The 16,824-nt window shown below is 45.5% G+C and overlaps 1 protein-coding gene across 1 annotated transcript; it reads left to right on the forward strand.

Annotated features, from left to right (window-relative positions):
- The first annotated feature begins 3,058 nt into the window (after positions 1 to 3,058).
- CLNS1A (chloride nucleotide-sensitive channel 1A) lies at positions 3,059 to 16,260 on the forward strand. The gene is made up of 7 exons (XM_030455434.1): positions 3,059 to 3,226; positions 5,736 to 5,872; positions 8,039 to 8,152; positions 10,049 to 10,159; positions 10,927 to 11,100; positions 13,366 to 13,450; positions 15,628 to 16,260. The coding sequence occupies exons 1-6, from the start codon at positions 3,072 to 3,074 to the stop codon at positions 13,431 to 13,433; spliced, it is 759 nt and encodes a 252-aa protein (XP_030311294.1). The 5' UTR covers positions 3,059 to 3,071; the 3' UTR covers positions 13,434 to 13,450; positions 15,628 to 16,260.
- The last annotated feature ends 564 nt before the right edge of the window (positions 16,261 to 16,824 follow it).

Below are 16,824 nucleotides of genomic sequence, written 5' to 3' on the forward strand. Positions count from 1 at the left end.
TGCAGTTTATTAACAGCTAATGTTTTTAGATTTGCAGTACACAACTGTTTAAATACTGTATTCCTTGTAAATGAAGTAAAAAAAAAAAAATAATGTTAAGGCTGGTGCCAATATTTTTGTTAATGAATTGTTCAGCGTTGTCTCTCACTACAGTCTGGTCAGAACTTTTTGTGTATAAGCTGGGCCTGAAGCCATTTTATAGCTTGCAGGCCTAATTGTGTAACTTTTCTTTCATAATGTTTTTGTTATAATAAATACTGTCATTTCTTTCATATAAATATGACATGTAAATTGTCATAATAAAACAAAAAATTTAAATAACTTGATGTACAAAGTATAATATGTATTGAAGAAAACGAGTGCTTTTTAATAGTCACCAGATATGCACATGTATTTCACTTTTTTTTATTTTTAAATAAGCACTGAGTAGTGGCTGCTGTGCATAGTTCCAGCCTGTGACAGTTCCACTGCCTGCCAGAGGAATGGAGAACTCTTGTTTTATGTTGATTTTCTGGTGGCAGCTCAATCAACAAAGTTTTTCTTTCTTAGACCAGCTCTGGCTGATGGTGGGGAACACCATGGATTTAATTAAATCCATAAATTTAATTAAATCCATAATGATGGATTGAATTTTTTAGTTGTGATGATTTTCTGCCTACATTCCATCTTCCACATAACTTTTCTATTTTCATAGTGATGTTGCAGTCACTTGACAGAAACCAGCAGCTTCAACAGGGTTCAGGGCTTGCCCAGTGCTACAACACCCATTTCATTTGCTGCTGGAGTTGAGGGATTGCTGAATTAGTGGTGAGTTCTTACAGGTAGGCAGAAAATCTGCCTGGTTCTCACCTGTATTTCTTTGCAAGAGTCATTCTTGCAGCTGGCAGCACACCCAGCCAGGCTGTTCCAGCAGACAGCCCTGTGGTTTCCTGCTGGTGCTAATGGGAGAGGAGCAAGGGTCATTAATTTAGGCTGAGATGTGTAAAACCATGAGATGGAAGCCTGCAGAGAAACCCTGAAGATGGAGATGAACTGACACGTGGCTATGGCAGTGGCATCTGTAACGTTTTTGGGCTTTTACAGGAAAAAAATGTCAGAAATAAACTGAAGAAGAGGGTGGCTTCTCCCCATGGGCATCACTCAAGTCTTACTGTGCTTTCTCTGCCTGCAGCTGTGGTTGCAGTTGAGCTCCTGCAGCGATGAGGAGATGCTGTGAAATCCACCCAAATGAAAGACCAAAACTTTACATTTTTGGCAGACCTCAGGTGTTCAGGTCTGAGCTGCCCACCTCACAGCAGAAACAGTTTCTTTCTGGTGGTGGGTCTTAACCTTGTGTCCCAAAATGGCTCTTGAGCCTGTGGAGGCAGCTGCTCCTCTCCCTTGCCCCTCAACAGTGTTTGTCACAGTTCTGTTTGTCACCCTTGGGGTGGGGTTGGATCCTGACTGACTTCTTTGAGCTCTTTCAGCAGAGGAAAAGGGTTTTCCCACAGAGCCACTCTGCTTCCTTTGGGAACTTGCAGGAAATGTCTGCCTGCCCTCCCTGAACTTGGTAGATACAACCCTCAGCACTGGGGGATGAAGTATCTTATCAATATCAATATCTTCATTGATGATTTAGATGAGGGGATTGAGTCCATCATCAGCAAATTCACAGATGACACTAAGCTGGGGGGAGTGTGGATCAGCTGGAAGGCAGGAGGGCTCTGCAGAGGGACCTGGACAGACTGGAGAGTTGAGATGATCCCAAGGGAATGAGGTTCAACACAAGAACCCCATGGGGAGCTCCAGGCTGGGCAGAGAGTGGCAGAAAGGGACCTGGGAGTCTGGATTGACAGGAAGCGGAACAGGAGCCAGCAGTGTGCCCAGGTGGCCAAGAAGGCCAATGGCATCCTGGCCTGGATCAGGAACGAACAGCGTGGCCAGCAGGTCCAGGGAAGGGATTCTGCCCCTGTACTCAGCTCTGGTGAGGCCACAGCTTGAGTCCTGTGTCCAGTTCTGGGCCCCTCAGCTCAGGAAGGAGCTTGAGGTCCTGGAGCAGGTCCAAAGGAGGCAACTGGGCTGGTGAAGGGACTTAAGCACAGATGCTGTGAGGAGAGGCTGAGGGAGCTGGGGGTGTTGAGGCTGGAGAAGAGGAGGCTCAGGGGAGACCTCATCACTCTCTACAACTCCCTGAAAGGAGGTTGGAGCCGGGGGGGGTTGGTCTCTTTTCCCAGGCAACTCTCAGCAAGACAAGAGGCCATGGTCTCAAGTTGTGCCAGGGGAAGTTTAGGTTGGATATTAGAAAGAATTTCTTTATGGAGAGAGTGATCAGGCATTGGAATGGGCTGCCCAGGGAAGGGGTGGATTCTCCGTGTCTGGAGATATTTCAAAAGAGACTGGATGTGGCACTGAGTGCCATGGGCTGGGAACTGCAGCAGTAGTGGATCAAGGGTTGGACTTCATAGAATCACAGAATCATAGAATTGGCTGGGTTGGAAGGGACCTCAGAGATCATCAAGTCCAACCCTTGATCCACTACTGCTGCAGTTCCCAGCCCATGGCACTCAGTGCCACATCCAGTCTCTTTGGAAATATCTCCAGACACGGAGAATCCACCCCTTCCCTGGGCAGCCCATTCCAATGCCTGATCACTCTCTCCATAAAGAAATTCTTTCTAATATCCAACCTAAACTTCCCCTGGCACAACTTGAGACCATGCCCTCTCGTCTTGTTGAAAGTCGTCTGGCAAGAGCCTTGATGATCTCTGAGGTCCCTTCCAACCCAGTCGATTCTATGATTCTATGAAGGCTGCACCACAACTCACCCGTAGGGATGAGACGCTGTCCCCTGCCCCCGCGGGTCGGTGATGAGGTGAAAAATCACTTTTAATGCCTTGTGGTACCTCACAGCTCCGTTCCCCCCCCTCTCTCCCTTCCCTCAGGCCCCGCAGGGTCCGCCGAGCGCCGCGCCCCAAGGGCGGGAAGGGACCCAAGATGGCGGCGGGGTGAGCACAGGCTACCCGCCCGCACCATCGAGACGAGCGGCTAGAGCGGCCCGGCAGCTCGGCCACTTCCGCTTCCGGTGTCGGGGCGATGGTGGAAGAAGGCGGCGGTGGCGGCGTCGGCGCCATGAGTTTCCTCAAGCGGTTCCCGCCGCCGGCCGAAGGCGTTCGCCACCAGCAGCCCGACACCGAAGCGGTGCTGGCGGGGCGTACCTTGGGTTCGGGCACGCTTTACATCGCTGAGAGGTGAGGGAAGTCGGAACCGAGGTGTGGGTGTGTAGGGGGGGGGGGTGGTGGTGTCGGGACTCGCGTAGGCCTCAGGGTGTGGGGGATGCTCTGAGGGGATGAGGGGGAGGCTGCCCGGTGGGGATCGGGGATACCGACGTGAGAGGACTCGCTGATGGTATCTGAGGGAGACCAGGCTTTGAGGGTCCCTTCTCTGGTGGGGATCTCCCCTGAGGGGAGTGGGGCTGGAATGGAAGGAGCTGAATGGAGGGGTGGTCCTCAAAGATGGCTGTGAGGGGGGGTTTGCTGCTGTTTTTACTTGGAATGGTCTTCTAAAGAGCTCAAGAGGGAACGGCAGAGCGCTGAACACCCGGCAACTCTCTGCCATCGTCAGGGGAGTGGGAGGGGCTGTTGGGTTTTGTTGTTAGGAACTCCCGTGGTGGTTCGAATCTCTTATGTCATGTGTCACCTGGACGCTGTGTTTTCTCAGGGCAGCAGTCAGTTTGGTTGTTCTGGTGGGTGTTATCTTAGCTCTTTATAATGTCTTTTAAATTCTCCCTGTACCGTGCAGTTGCAGAAGGCAGCTCCTTGATTCAGGAAACATGATTTTCTTGAACTGTGGAAAAGTGTATTCAATATGATGTATTTCTGTAGTAGGACAATGTTCTGAGAACAAAAAGAGCAGCAGGCTGGATGTAGGAAATCTGCTTTGTTTCTTGCATGGCTGCTGGGTCGTTGAGTCAGAGAATCACAGAATGGTTTGGGTTGGAACGGACCTGAAACATCATCCAGTTCCAACCCCCCTGCATGTGCAGGGACCCCTCCCACAGCCCAGGTTGCTCCAAGCCCCATCCAACCTGGGCTGAGACACTGCCAGGGATGGGGCAGCCACAGCTTCCTTGGGCAACCTGGGACAGGGGCTCAGCACCCTCACAGCAAACACTTTCTTCCTAATATTTCATCTAAATCTTCCCTTCTGAAGCTTGAAAATATTCTCCCTCATCCCATTCCTCCAGGCCCTTGTCCAAAGTCCCTCCCCAGCTTTCCTGGAGCCCCTTCAGGCACTGGAAGCTGCTCCAAGGTCTCCCCAGAACCTTCTCCTTCTCCTTCTCCTTCTCCTTCTCCTTCTCCTTCTCCTTCTCCTTCTCCTTCTCCTTCTCCTTCTCCTTCTCCTTCTCCTTCTCCTTCTCCTTCTCCTTCTCCTTCTCCTTCTCCTTCTCCTTCTCCTTCTCCTTCTCCTTCTCCTTCTTTCCTCTTCTCTCTTTTCTCCTCTCTTCCTCTCCTCTCTCCTCCAGACTGAACACCCCCAACTCTCTCAACCTGTGCCAGGCTCTCCCCACCCTCAAATTCCAGAATTTCTTCCCCATCTCCAACCTCAATCTCCCCTTTCTCTCCAAGTTTTAACCCATTTCCCTTCTCCTCTCCCTACCCCCCTGTGTCCAAAGCCCTCCCCCAGCTTTCTTGGAACCCCTTCAGATATTGGAAGGTTGCTCTGAGCTCCCCTGGGAGCCTCCTCTTCTCCAGGCTGAACAACCCCAATCCCTCAGCCTGGCTTCCCAGGGAGGTGCTCAGCCCTCTGAGCATTTCAGTGGCTCCTCTGGGCACCTTCCAGGAGCTCTGTGTCCTTCTGATGCTGGGGACTCCAGAACTGGACACAGGACTCCAGGTGGGAGCAGAGCAGAGGGGGAGAATCCTCTCCCTTGACTTCTCCTCTGGGCTCCTTCTGATGCCTCCAGGACAGGGTTGATTTGATGCTGAGTTTCAAGCATCATGGAGGTTCCTCTCTCTCAGCCCCTCAGTGTTTCTGTTCCCTTTGTGAATTCATTGATCAGGAACAGCCAAAACTTGCAGGAATTTGATTTCTTGGCTGCTAGAAAGACATTGACCCTTCTGATATGAAGGAGGTGACAGCTCAGCAGCTGCCTCTGGTGCTGAGGAATGAAGGTGGAAATGTTGGGGGAAAGGAGAGGTTGTGGCAGAGAAGTTGTGAGGAGTAGGAAACCAGAACAACCAGAACCTGGCAGTGTCAGCTCTGCTGCTCGCAGGACTGGTTGTTTGTCTGCATGCAGGTTATACCCACACCAGCTCTGCAGTCCTCTAGAAATGACAGTAGTGACTTTCTTTGTCTTTAGAAACCACAGACAATCAACAGAATTATGGATCTGGAACCTCTGCAGTTATCTTTGGGGTGGTTGGTATCTACAGAGAGAAGAAAATTAAAAGTTAGGGGGAGAAATGAATGGTTTTATGCACATGTAATAAAGCTGAAATATGGTTTAGGGTGCTCAGCTTCATTTTTTTTTTCTTTAAGTAAAGGTTTCTCTTACCTCAGCCATCAGTTACTCTGTCACAAGGACCTGTTGGGGCAGAACCAGCACCAGCTGCTACACCTGGTGTACACCTTATCCAGAACTAGTATTTTCTGAGGGTTGCTTTCCCTTTCCTTAGGTCCCTTAAATTCCTCTGGTAGTTTCTAACCCATCTCTCCATTTTTTTTTTTAATTTTTTTTTCCCCTCTCTTCCCTGTTAGTCGTCTGTCTTGGCTGGAAAACTCTGGAGTTGGCTTCTCCTTGGATTATCCCACCATCAGTCTGCATGCAGTCTCCAGGGACCTGACTGCCTACCCCTGTGAGCACCTCTATGTCATGGTCAATGCCAAATTTGAAGGTATGCCTGGAATGACAACATTGCTGCTGCTGCTTAAAGTGCAGGAAATTTTACTTTTAAAAATTATCTGTTTCAGTCAAACAGGTGCTTTTTTTAAAAATTTATTTATTTTTCTTTCTCTGGAGCTCCAGAAGTAGAGTTCAGAGTCACTTCTGTGCTGTTCTGCTCTTAGTGTCTGGCTGCACACAGCTGGAGCTGCTGAGGATCAGTTCTCTGCTCTCTTACACTCATTTTAGTTCCTCTGCAGTCTCCCTGTCTTTCCAGCTTAGGTATTGCTTTTCTTTATTGAATTTATGGTACTGGCACTGCCCTTTCCAGGCTCTGTGAATTCCTCTTGTTTCACAGGAGCCTGGAAGCTTTCCCTTTCCTTCTACCACAGCTTTTGCTTAAAAAAGAGACAATTTCTGATATTTTCAGGCTTAATGGATCTTTGTAGATTTCCCACAGAAGCAAATCTTGTGACATTCCTGCTTTCACCTTGAGGAAAAAAAAGTTTTTTTCATTGTTGCATGAATATTTTCTATATATTTGTATTAATTCATCTCTTCTGTCAGATCTTTTGATATTTTGTGTCATAAACTGCCACCTCTATTTAAGAGCTGGGAGTCTTAAGGCTTGAGCAGGTTTCCTTTCCCCTCCATGCTTACTGTGTATAAAGGTTAAAAACTGGCATTTAATTTTTCCTCAAATGGTCTATTTACTGAAAGTACTGACAAACCTTTGAGGAGGTGTTTTGGAGCTCTTAATACTCCTCTTTTTTTCCTTCTCTAACATGTTCTCTGCCAGTCTCACTACAAATAATAAGAGGATGTGTATTTTACCTCTTAGTTGCTCTTCCTCATTTTCCTTTTACTGTGTTTATTCTGAAGTAACAACTGAGCCTTGTCTGAAGAAAAATCTTCTTTTCAGCTTTTAATCTGTTCTGATCATGGTGTTTGAAAACCCAGATATCCTGGGATGTTTCTTACCTATAAATTCATAGACTGATTTTGGGGAGTTTTGCTTGGGGATTTTTTGTTTGTTTATTTGTTTTCTTTCATGTCTGAACTCTGGCTACAGTTAATCTCCTACAGCAAGTAGAGTTGTTTCATTTTCAAATCTCCCCTTTGCCAGGGATTTTAATCACTGAGTAGCATCAAACCCAAACCTCTCCACTTCTCTGCCTGCAGGAGTCTTCATTTGGGCAGGGAACATTTTGTTCTTCCTCTGAATGTTTTTCTTGCTCTCCCTGTGTGTGCATGTGCCTTATCCTCACCCTTTTATCCAGAAAAATGTCAGAGGTTTCCTTCATTGCAACTCAATGTCTCAGCAGTGTCAAGCTGTGCCCCTGGGGTGTCAGTTGGAAAAGGATTGGGAAGTTCCCTTGGACATCAGGTTTTTTTGGAGCAGCTGCCTGGCAGCTTCTTGGCTTCTTCATCTTCTTGGTGGTGCCACTTTTGTGTGTGTGATAAAAGCCTCTCTCAGTGGAACAGCTTTCACTGTATCCTGCTTTTTATTCTGGAAGATAATTGTGCACTTTTGAAGCTGTCAGTGCAGCTTTCCCAGCCACCAAGTGATGAGCTGCAGCCATCTTCTGTGTGCGTTTTGTGTTCAGAAAAAGTAAAATTGGGAACTTGGGAAGCAGAGCTTTGCTCCTGGTTGTCATTGCTCCTGGGGTGCAGGTTCTACCTCTGACATCTTGCTGGCTGGCTGGGAATGTGGGAAATGGAGTAGAGAATTTCTTTAACTCACAGAAAGTGAGGGGCCACACTGGAAGTGAGGGGATTTCAGGACAGTAGTGTTAGGAATGTGTAAAATCAATGTAATTTAAAGAAATACATATATAAAGCAACTGAATTGTGATGTCTGTGAACTGGGGGGTTTAATAACAATCAATTTTCAATCTTTTAATAACAATTTTGAGGTGTGTGGATTCACCATGTGACCACTGCAGAAACCTGAAATCCTAAAATTATAAATAGGGAGGTTTTTGTCTGGGCTGCAGATGTTTTAGAGACCATGAGAGGGCCTCACACATCCATGAAGTGGATGGGAATGGGTTGGTTTGTGCCTCTGACAGGTTGTGTCCAGGTTTCTGATTTGATGACACGTGTCTTTCTGAAAGAATAAACAAAAATACTGCTTTTTAGGATGTGTTTCTCTTAAATCTTTCATTTTTTCTTACAGGAGAGGAGACAAAAGAGGCTCCTGTGGCTGAAGGGGAGGAAGAGGAGGAGGACAGTGATGATGATGCTGAACCAATTGCAGAATTCAGATTTGTACCCAGTGACAAATCAGCCTGTGAGTGAAGAGGGAAATCCTGTCCTAGCTTCAGGTCCTGGCACTGGGGTGTAGAGATGTCAGGGACATGATCCCTCAGTGTCCTCCTCTAATTGCTTGGTTTACTTTGTGCTGAAAAGAAGAAAGCAAATTATTTTATCTTGCTGGAAACTGGAATATTCCAAGCAGCTGCTTGAATTATTCAGTCAGGTGCCTGGAGACAGCATGCAAACTTGTGGGGGGATAATCCAATTGGTAGATTCCAATGCTTTAAAGTAGAGACTTGTAAGTATAAAAGGATGACACATAATCTTATCTATGTACATTTGCAGAGAACTTGTATGGGAAACATCTTTTTAATTATAAATTACATTTGAGTCAATGATAATTTCATTTGGAACGTGCTGATTTCCAGACAATGCTGATGGAAAGCAGTTGAACCCTTTCCAGTGTGGAGCTTAGAGTTGGATCCAAGGTTTAAGAATCTTGTGTTTATCTGCTGCAAGGAATCCTGTAGTGAGTGACCACAGACTGAACTGTCCAGAGATAAACCTGGAAAATACTGGAAAAGTGCTTTTTAAGGAGACAAAGCAGCAGGCTGGATGTAGGAAATCTGCTTTGTTTCTTGCACGGCTGCTGGCTTGTTGAATCAGAGAATCACAGAATGGTTTGGAGGTCTTGATTCTTCCTGGTATGAATTGTTGGAAGAGTGGTAGGGTGAAGTTGATTTAGGATTTGGGAAAAAAAAAAAGAAAATTAAACTGGTCAGTCTACACTGGGATCAGGAAGCAATTTCCACTCTAAATGGGTAATAGTATTTTTTTCCTTAAAATACTCTAAATTATAGGTTAGTAATTCTCTCTGCAGAGTTCATTGTGAATTCAGAATAATTGACATACACTGGAAAAAAACTTGCTTTTTGAAAGATGTAGTCCCTTAATCTTAGTGATTGTTCAAACATATTTAATAAGTAAGGGATTTTTGGTGGTGTTTTGATTTTTTTTTTTTCCTGAGGATAAAAAAAACAAGCTCCAGTTTTACCCTTTCTGCATGCTGCTTCTCTGAACAGTGTTACCTGGGAGAAGAACAGGGAAGTAGTTCAGTAGCGTTGTGGTTTTTTGCCTTTTTTTTTTTCATGGTGTTTCAGTGCCATCTGACATTTTTGAAGGATGAAGAACCATAGAACCACAGAATGGTTTGGGTTGAAAAGGACCTTAAAGATCACCCAGTTCCAACCCCCCTGCATGGGCAGGGACCCCTCCCACAGCCCAGGTTGCTCCAAGCCCCATCCAACCTGGGCTGAGACACTGCCAGGGATGGGGCAGCCACAGCTTCCTTGGGCAACCTGGGACAGGGGCTCAGCACCCTCACAGGAGAGGATTTCTTCCTATTATCTAACCTAAATCTCAAATTTTTAAGTTTTAAGCCACTTCTCCTTTTCCTCTCATTCCACACTCAGGCAAAAAGCTCTCCCCCAGCTTTCTTGGAGCCCCTTCAGATATTGGAAGGTTGCTCAGAGCTCCCCTGGGAGCCTCCTCTTCTCCAGGCTGAACAACCCCAATCCCTCAGCCTGGCTTCCCAGGGAGGTGCTCAGCCCTCTGAGCATTTCAGTGGCTCCTCTGGACACCTTCTAGGAGCTCTGTGTCCTTCTGATGCTGGGGACTCCAGAACTGGACACACATCCCCTTGTCATCTCCCACTAGATCAGGTTGCTCAACTTTTCCTTGGGTAATCTGTTCCAGTGTCTCACCAACTCTCACAAGAAAGAATTTCTTCCTAATGTGACATTTTCAAACATGGATCTGTTCAAGCAATACCCTCAGTCTCTTTGATTGTTCAGCCCAAGATTTCTTGCCTGCTCTTGTGGGGTTTTGATGGAGAAACAAGGGAGTTTTGTGTTCATTTGTGTTCCTGCAGTGGAAGCCATGTTTTCAGCCATGTGTGAATGCCAAGCTCTGCACCCTGACCCAGATGATGAGGATTCAGACAACGATTACGAGGGGGACGAGTACGATGTTGAGGCCCATGGTTTGTAGCTCTTGTTTCTTTGTTTCTCTTCTTCTTCACTTGGATACCTGGAACTTCTCCTAAGCTATCTGCCTTAAAATGGTTTGGACTGCTAAGCTTGTTTATTACTCATCTCACCAAAGCATTCTTTTTGCCACAGGCAGAGTGTAGAAACTCAGAAGTCTGTAGAAAATCTGTAGCTAAGCTGCCACAAGTCACTGGAGTTCAGCAAAAACACTGTTCTCAAAAGCCTGAAGACACAAACATCAGCCTTTCCTTTTCCTAAGTCACACTGTGGCATGGTCAGCTCACATCCCTAGTTGTGTTCTGTGACTGATCTAAGCACTCTTTTTGTCTCAGTCAGTTAATTGGAGCATAATTCCATGCAATCATAGAAAGGTTTGGGTTAGGAGGGACCTCAGAGATCATCAACCTGCCTGCTCTGGGCAGGGATGCCTCTAAAATAGGCAAGGCTGCTTAAAACCTCATTCATCCATTCCTTAAACACCTCTAGGGAGGGGGCAGCCACAACTTCTCTGGGCAATCTGTTCCAGTCTCACCACCCTTGTCCTGAAGAGCTTCCTAAGATCAAGTCTAAACCTGTTCTCCTTCACTTTAAAACCATTTCCCCTTTTCCTGTCACTGAACACTTAGGAAAAGTCTCTCTCCAGCCTTCCTGTAGGTTCCCTTTAGGTATAATTTCTGTAGCTATTGTCCTGCTCCTCCACCTTGCTGCTTGATGCCAGCTCTTAAACTTAGGTCTGATCAACACAAATCTGTCTTTGCAGAGCTGGGACAAGGTGACATCCCCACTTTTTACACTTATGAAGAAGGATTGTCACATTTAACTGCAGAGGGCCAGGCCACCCTGGAGAGGTTAGAAGGCATGTTAGCCCAGTCTGTCAGCAGCCAGTACAACATGGCTGGAGTGAGAACAGAGGACTCTATAAGAGAGTATGAAGGTAAGAAAAGCTGTTTTTTTTTAATCCTTACTAAAGAATATTTGGTATTATTTCTCCAGCCAGGCTAATCCACAATGACGGTGATGTTTTCCTGCACTGTGAGCATTATCAGTGGGTTTATCCTGGTTCACAGCTGCAGATTATCAACATGCTTGTGGTCCTGGGCATCATGTTGTCTGCTTTGCATTGATTAATGAGTTAAATAATGAGTTAAGGGTGTTAAGAGGTCTTGACCCTTACTGGTATGATTTGTTGGAAGAGTGGTAGGGTGAAGTTGATTTAGGATTTGGGAAAAAAAAGAAAATTAAACTTGTCAGTCTACGCTGGGATCAGGAAGCAATTTTCACTCTAAATGGGTAATAGTATTTTTTTCCTTAAAATGCTCTAAATCATAGGTTAGTAATTCTCTCTGCAGAGTGCATTGTGAATTCAGAATAGTTGACATACACTGAAAAAAACTTGCTTTTTGAAAGATGTAGTCCCTTAATCTTAGTGATTGTTCGAACATATTCAATAAGTAAGGGGTTTTTGGTGGTGTTTTGATTTTTTTTTTCCCTGAAGAAAAGAGAACAATCTCAGATTGTATGTTTGTTACAGTATGTTACCTGGGAGAAGAACAGGGAAGTAGTTTAGTAGCATTGTGGGGTTTTTACCTTTTTTTTCTTTTTCATGGTGTTTCAGTGCCATTTGACATTTTTGAAGGATGAAGAACCATAGAATCACAGAATGGTTTGGGTTGAAAAGGACCTGAAACATCATCCAGTTCCACCCCCCTGCATGGGCAGGGACCCCTCCCACAGCCCAGGTTGCTCCAAGCCCCATCCAACCTGGGCTGAGACACTGCCAGGGATGGGGCAGCCACAGCTTCCTTGGGCAACCTGGGACAGGGGCTCAGCACCCTCACAGCAGAGAATTTCTTCTGAATATCCAAGCTCAGTCTCCCCTCTTGCAGCTTGAAACCATTCCCCCTCCCCCTGTCACTCCAAGTCCCTCCCCAGCTTCTTGAGGTTGCTCTAAGGTCACCCCCAGAGTTTTTCCTTCACCAGCCTGAACAACCCCAACTCTCTCAGCCTGGCTCCAGAGCTGCTCCAACCCTCTGAGTATCTTTGTGAGCTCCCTAAAACAGCTCCATGTCCTTCTTGTGTTGGGAACTCCAGAACTGAACCCAGGACTCCAGGTGGGGTCTCAGCAGAGCAGAGGGGGAGAATCCCCTCCCTTGCCCTCTGGCCATGCTGCTGCTGAAGCAGCTCAGGACATGGTTGGTTTCTGGGCTGCTCACTCACATTTCTGGCTTGGGTGAGCTTTTCATCAACCAACACCCCCAAGTCCTTCTCCTCATGGCTGCTCTCAATCCATTCTTTGTCCAATCTCTGTTTTTGTGCTTGGGATTGCCCTGGCCCATGTGCAGGACCTTGCATTTGGCCTTGTTGATCTTCATGCAGTTTGCACAGGTCCCAGAAAAACCATGATGCAGCTGTTGTGTTTTTATCAGCTTATCTAGGAGAGTCAACAGAATAATAACTAATCTGTTCTTATACACATGGGTGATTTTCTAATCTTTATTTTTTTAGTTGTTTACATGTTCTCTTTGTTCCACAGTTTTGAAAAAAACTATGTAATGTAAAGAGAATCTGAGGTGATAGCCTCATTTTTCAGCAGAGCTCTCCATTTGAAATTTTTTTGAGGTTTCGGAACCCCAGAGGTTTGAAAATTAAAATTATTTGAACAGCAAGTATGTCATGTATCTCAAAGCTGTCTTCATCACTTTTATTTGCCACCCTAATCTTAGTCTACTACAATTATTAATGTCCCCCTCCTAATCCCAGTTTCAGGATTTATTTTTTTACATTTCAGCACTGAGCAATTGTCCCTTTTTTCCAACTTGATGGCTGAATGCAGTTTCAGAGCAGGACCAGCCTCCTTCTTTTGGAGCATCATTAAAGCCATCATGCTAAAAAGGAATCACACCATTTCTAAGACCAAAACTTCATTTTAAAAATGAAGTAGTTTAAATCTTCTTTTTAAGTTTTTTTTTTAAGGTAGGGTGAGACAAGGTTGTAGGAAGCAGTGATGTCTGTCAGTGATGACAGAGCTGGAACAAAACCACAAAGGTGTGAGCACATCAGTGTTCCCTTAGGCTGCTTTTAGAAGCTCAGCAGAGAAGTTTTCTGCTCTGGCCATCTCAGGGGACACTCCCTGTTGTTCCTGTGATGTCACCTGCCTGCCAGCCCACCATGTGACATAGCACTGGCTGTTGTTTTTCAGATGGGATGGAAGTGGACATAGCACCAGTAGTTGCAGGGCAGTTTGAAGATGCAGAAGTTGATCACTGAGGAGGACATCTGCTGCTGTAAGTTCTGCCTCCCAGCACCCATGCTTTGCCAGCTTGCAGAGCCTTCCCAGCTCTGTCATTTGTATAATACAGATGATCCCAGATCTCCTCTGGGAAGTTCCTTGTGGGAGCAGGATGATGGTGATGTAGGGAAGGAGCAGGCAGTTCAATTATCCATCCAAAATTCCCTGAAGGTGTCAACCATCCTGCTCTGTGTGGATGTGCCTGTCTGGAAGACAGGTCAGCCCTGTAGTAGATTTCAGAATTGTCCCATCTCAAAGGCTCCTAAATGCTGATAGATGAATGCTGGAGCCATTACTGGGAAGTTCCTGTCCTTAGGATCCATTATTTCACCCTTAGTGTGGAAGATTTCCCAGGTCTCTCAAAGGGGCAGAGCAGCTCCAGCTCTGCCTTCACAGGAACAGTTCCTGGAAAAATTACCAAGCATTCTGGGTGGGATTCTGTCAGAAGTGCACAGTTTGGAGACAACACCCTGCTGAGGTGGTTGTAACTACACCACCTACACTGCTTCTCCCCACTCAGTGGCATTTCAAGGTGTTCCAACTTCTCCTTGCTGGCCCTTGCGGGGGGGAAGGGGAGCAGCAGCCTCTGCTGGGGCTGTGTTTGTGGTGTTGCACTGGGATTCCCCCCCCTTGCTCCAGCAGTGCTTGCTTGTGCCCAGTTTGCTCATGCTGCTTGAGCTCTGGTGTTGTCCCAGTTCTGCTTCACTCAGGATTGAGGCTGCCAACCTAACCCTTAGAGCAAGAGCAGGAGGACTCCTGCCCAAAAGTCTGGGGCAGACAGCCAAAAGTTTGTGGGTGAATAGAGGGAGCAGGTGAGGAAATGCTTAAAAAAGTTTGGAAATGGGTCAGAAGTGGTTGGGTAGGGATCATGGTGTCACTGAGAAAGATGCAGTCCCTGAGAAGGGCTGTTGTGGAGCCCTTCCTCCTCTTCCTCCATTGTTTTTTTTTCTTGTTTTCTGCCAATACTCCTGCAGAAAGTCTCTTGAGTAGCCCTGTGTTCACTTACTGATCCAAACCACTGCTGCTCATCCTGAATTAGTATTTACTGCTTGGTGTCAGAGCTCAAAGTTTTTTTCAGTTGCAGTTTCAGAGAGGAGTCCTTCCAAAAAAAACCAAAACAAGGTACTGGTTGCCTTGCCAGTGGTCAGTTACCTTCTTTGATCAAGGAGACATTTTAAAATTGAGGAAAACTGAGCTGTAGGTGAATTGCCTCCTAGTGAATGGAGAGCTTGGTTCTGGTGACTCTGTCTCCAAGATTATTTCATTCCATGGTTTATTAAAAAAAAAATAAATGATGCTGTTGAAAATTCAGATTTGAAAGCTTATTGTCCTGCTTTGATGTTCAGCAGGATTAATGAAAGTTGGTGGCTGGTAGGTGATCTCTAACCTGAACATGCTGGTGGGAGTGGTGTTGCCTGTTCTTCTAGCCAAGCACAAAATACACCCTACTGTAAGAAGTAGTTTTGGTCAGGAGAATTCTTCCCTCTGCTTACCCTGTGTTCTCCACAGAACAGCAAGTGGCTGTGGGAGACACAGATGAAGGTGTGACCTGACAAAATGAGCACTTGCAGGTCTGTGCTCATCACCCTGCCAAGAAATTTAAATTTGAGGGTGGCTTTGTGGGACTCTCAAAAATAGGGGCAGAGAGGGAGCACACTGGGATTTCCTCTGTACTCTGTGGAGCAGCTTGAAAACCATTCCCCCTCCTCCTTAGACCTTCTGGAATGCAAAAAATAATCTCCAGGACTATTTTGTGGGTGATCTTTTAAAGAGCAAGGTGCTGCCCTGCCTCTGAAGCTTTGCCCTTGTGGGTTGCTGGTGTTGCTCATCACTGCTCGTTACCCAAACGAGATGTGACAGTTTCCTGCTGAAGCTCCTGGAAGATTTCCTGGCAGCCCACGTGGGACATTTCCACTGGTCTTGTAACAGGCAGTGTTTTGTGTCACATCACGAGGCTGCAGTGATTGTTCTGAAGCAACTGGTGTGTCTGTGCAGGGTGTAACTATGGGGCTGTCAGCACACCCTGTCCTGGGCTGACCCGAGTTTACAGCTGCTGTCAAAGGCAAAAGATGTTCAGCCCTTCTGAAAACCAGGTTTGCAGGCAGTGGGGAGCTGCTAGCCTGTAAATAAGCTTTAATTTTAATGCCAATGATGTAAACTTGTGTCTTTCAGATTCCACTTGTGGCACTTCCAGAATAAGCTGTAAAACTGAAGGCATTGCAGTGACTATCGGGACTTAACATTTCTTTTCATGACCTAAGCTTAGCCATCTAGGTCTATAAATGCTTTTATAGATGTTTAAAACAGGATTTGACATTTGTGACCACGATGAGGTTATCTAAAAAAGCAAAACAAAAAAACCAATAAAACCTCTTGCATCTAACACTTGAATGGGGGTAATCAGGGGTCATTTCAAAGAAGCCTTTGTAGGAATTCTGGGACTATCAGAAATAAACCTGTAAGTAGAACAGAATTTTAGATTGTCCTAGAATTTTCCATATTTTTGTACCTGTTCATTGTGTTGGAGGAGTAAAATGGAAATAGAAATGTTACAGAGTTTGACTAAAAGGAAATCAGGTTGGCCAAGAATTAAAATCAAAGCTAAATTTCATGCCTCTCAAGTATAAGTGGCTTTATTAGTTCAGTGCTGTCCCTTTCATATCTCTGAGAGGAGAGCTTGGGTGGTACAGGAGATGGAATAAGGTCTGTACAGTCCTTAAAGGAGAACTGGCTTTTGTCTTTGTATTAAATGTTAACAACATTGTTAAATAAACTAAGATTTTTTTTTTTGTATCTCACAACCAACTCTGTGTTGCAGTTCTCAGTCCTTTCCTTCAGCAAGCCTATGACAACTCTGAGCTGATGTCCCTGGAGTTTTAGCACTCTCTTCTCTAACAAAAAAATCCAGTGGAGCCACTTTCATTATTTACTTTGATGTGAGAACAAAAGGGCAGAGCATTTGCAGAGTGCATCTGTCTCAAATTTAGGAACCAAACTTCAGGTTTGGGTCCTGCTGGAGCTTTTACTGTTTAATTTCTCTGCATGGTGGTCTGGGGCAGTGTCAGCAAATCCAAGTTGTTTGGGTTTGGTTTTATTTTTTTATTTTCCTCTACTATTCAAATGAAAGTCTGATACTAAAATATTTCATTTGAAGTTACCATTTGCATTCTTTCAATATAATTATGTGGGGATATGAAGAGCTTTCTTTACCAGCCCTACACTCTTGGAGTTGTTACTGAGTGGTCCTGCCCTGCTGGGATAGAGTTTGGCTTCAAGGTATGTAAAATTATAAGCACTCTGTTGAATATTCATTAGGAATTCCAGTCAAATTAGTGAGGATTTAGGACTCTTGTGAACTCCTGAATAAAT

This window comes from Calypte anna, chromosome 1 (genome assembly GCF_003957555.1).
Source record: "Calypte anna isolate BGI_N300 chromosome 1, bCalAnn1_v1.p, whole genome shotgun sequence".
Classification (NCBI taxonomy): Eukaryota; Metazoa; Chordata; class Aves; order Apodiformes; family Trochilidae; genus Calypte; species Calypte anna.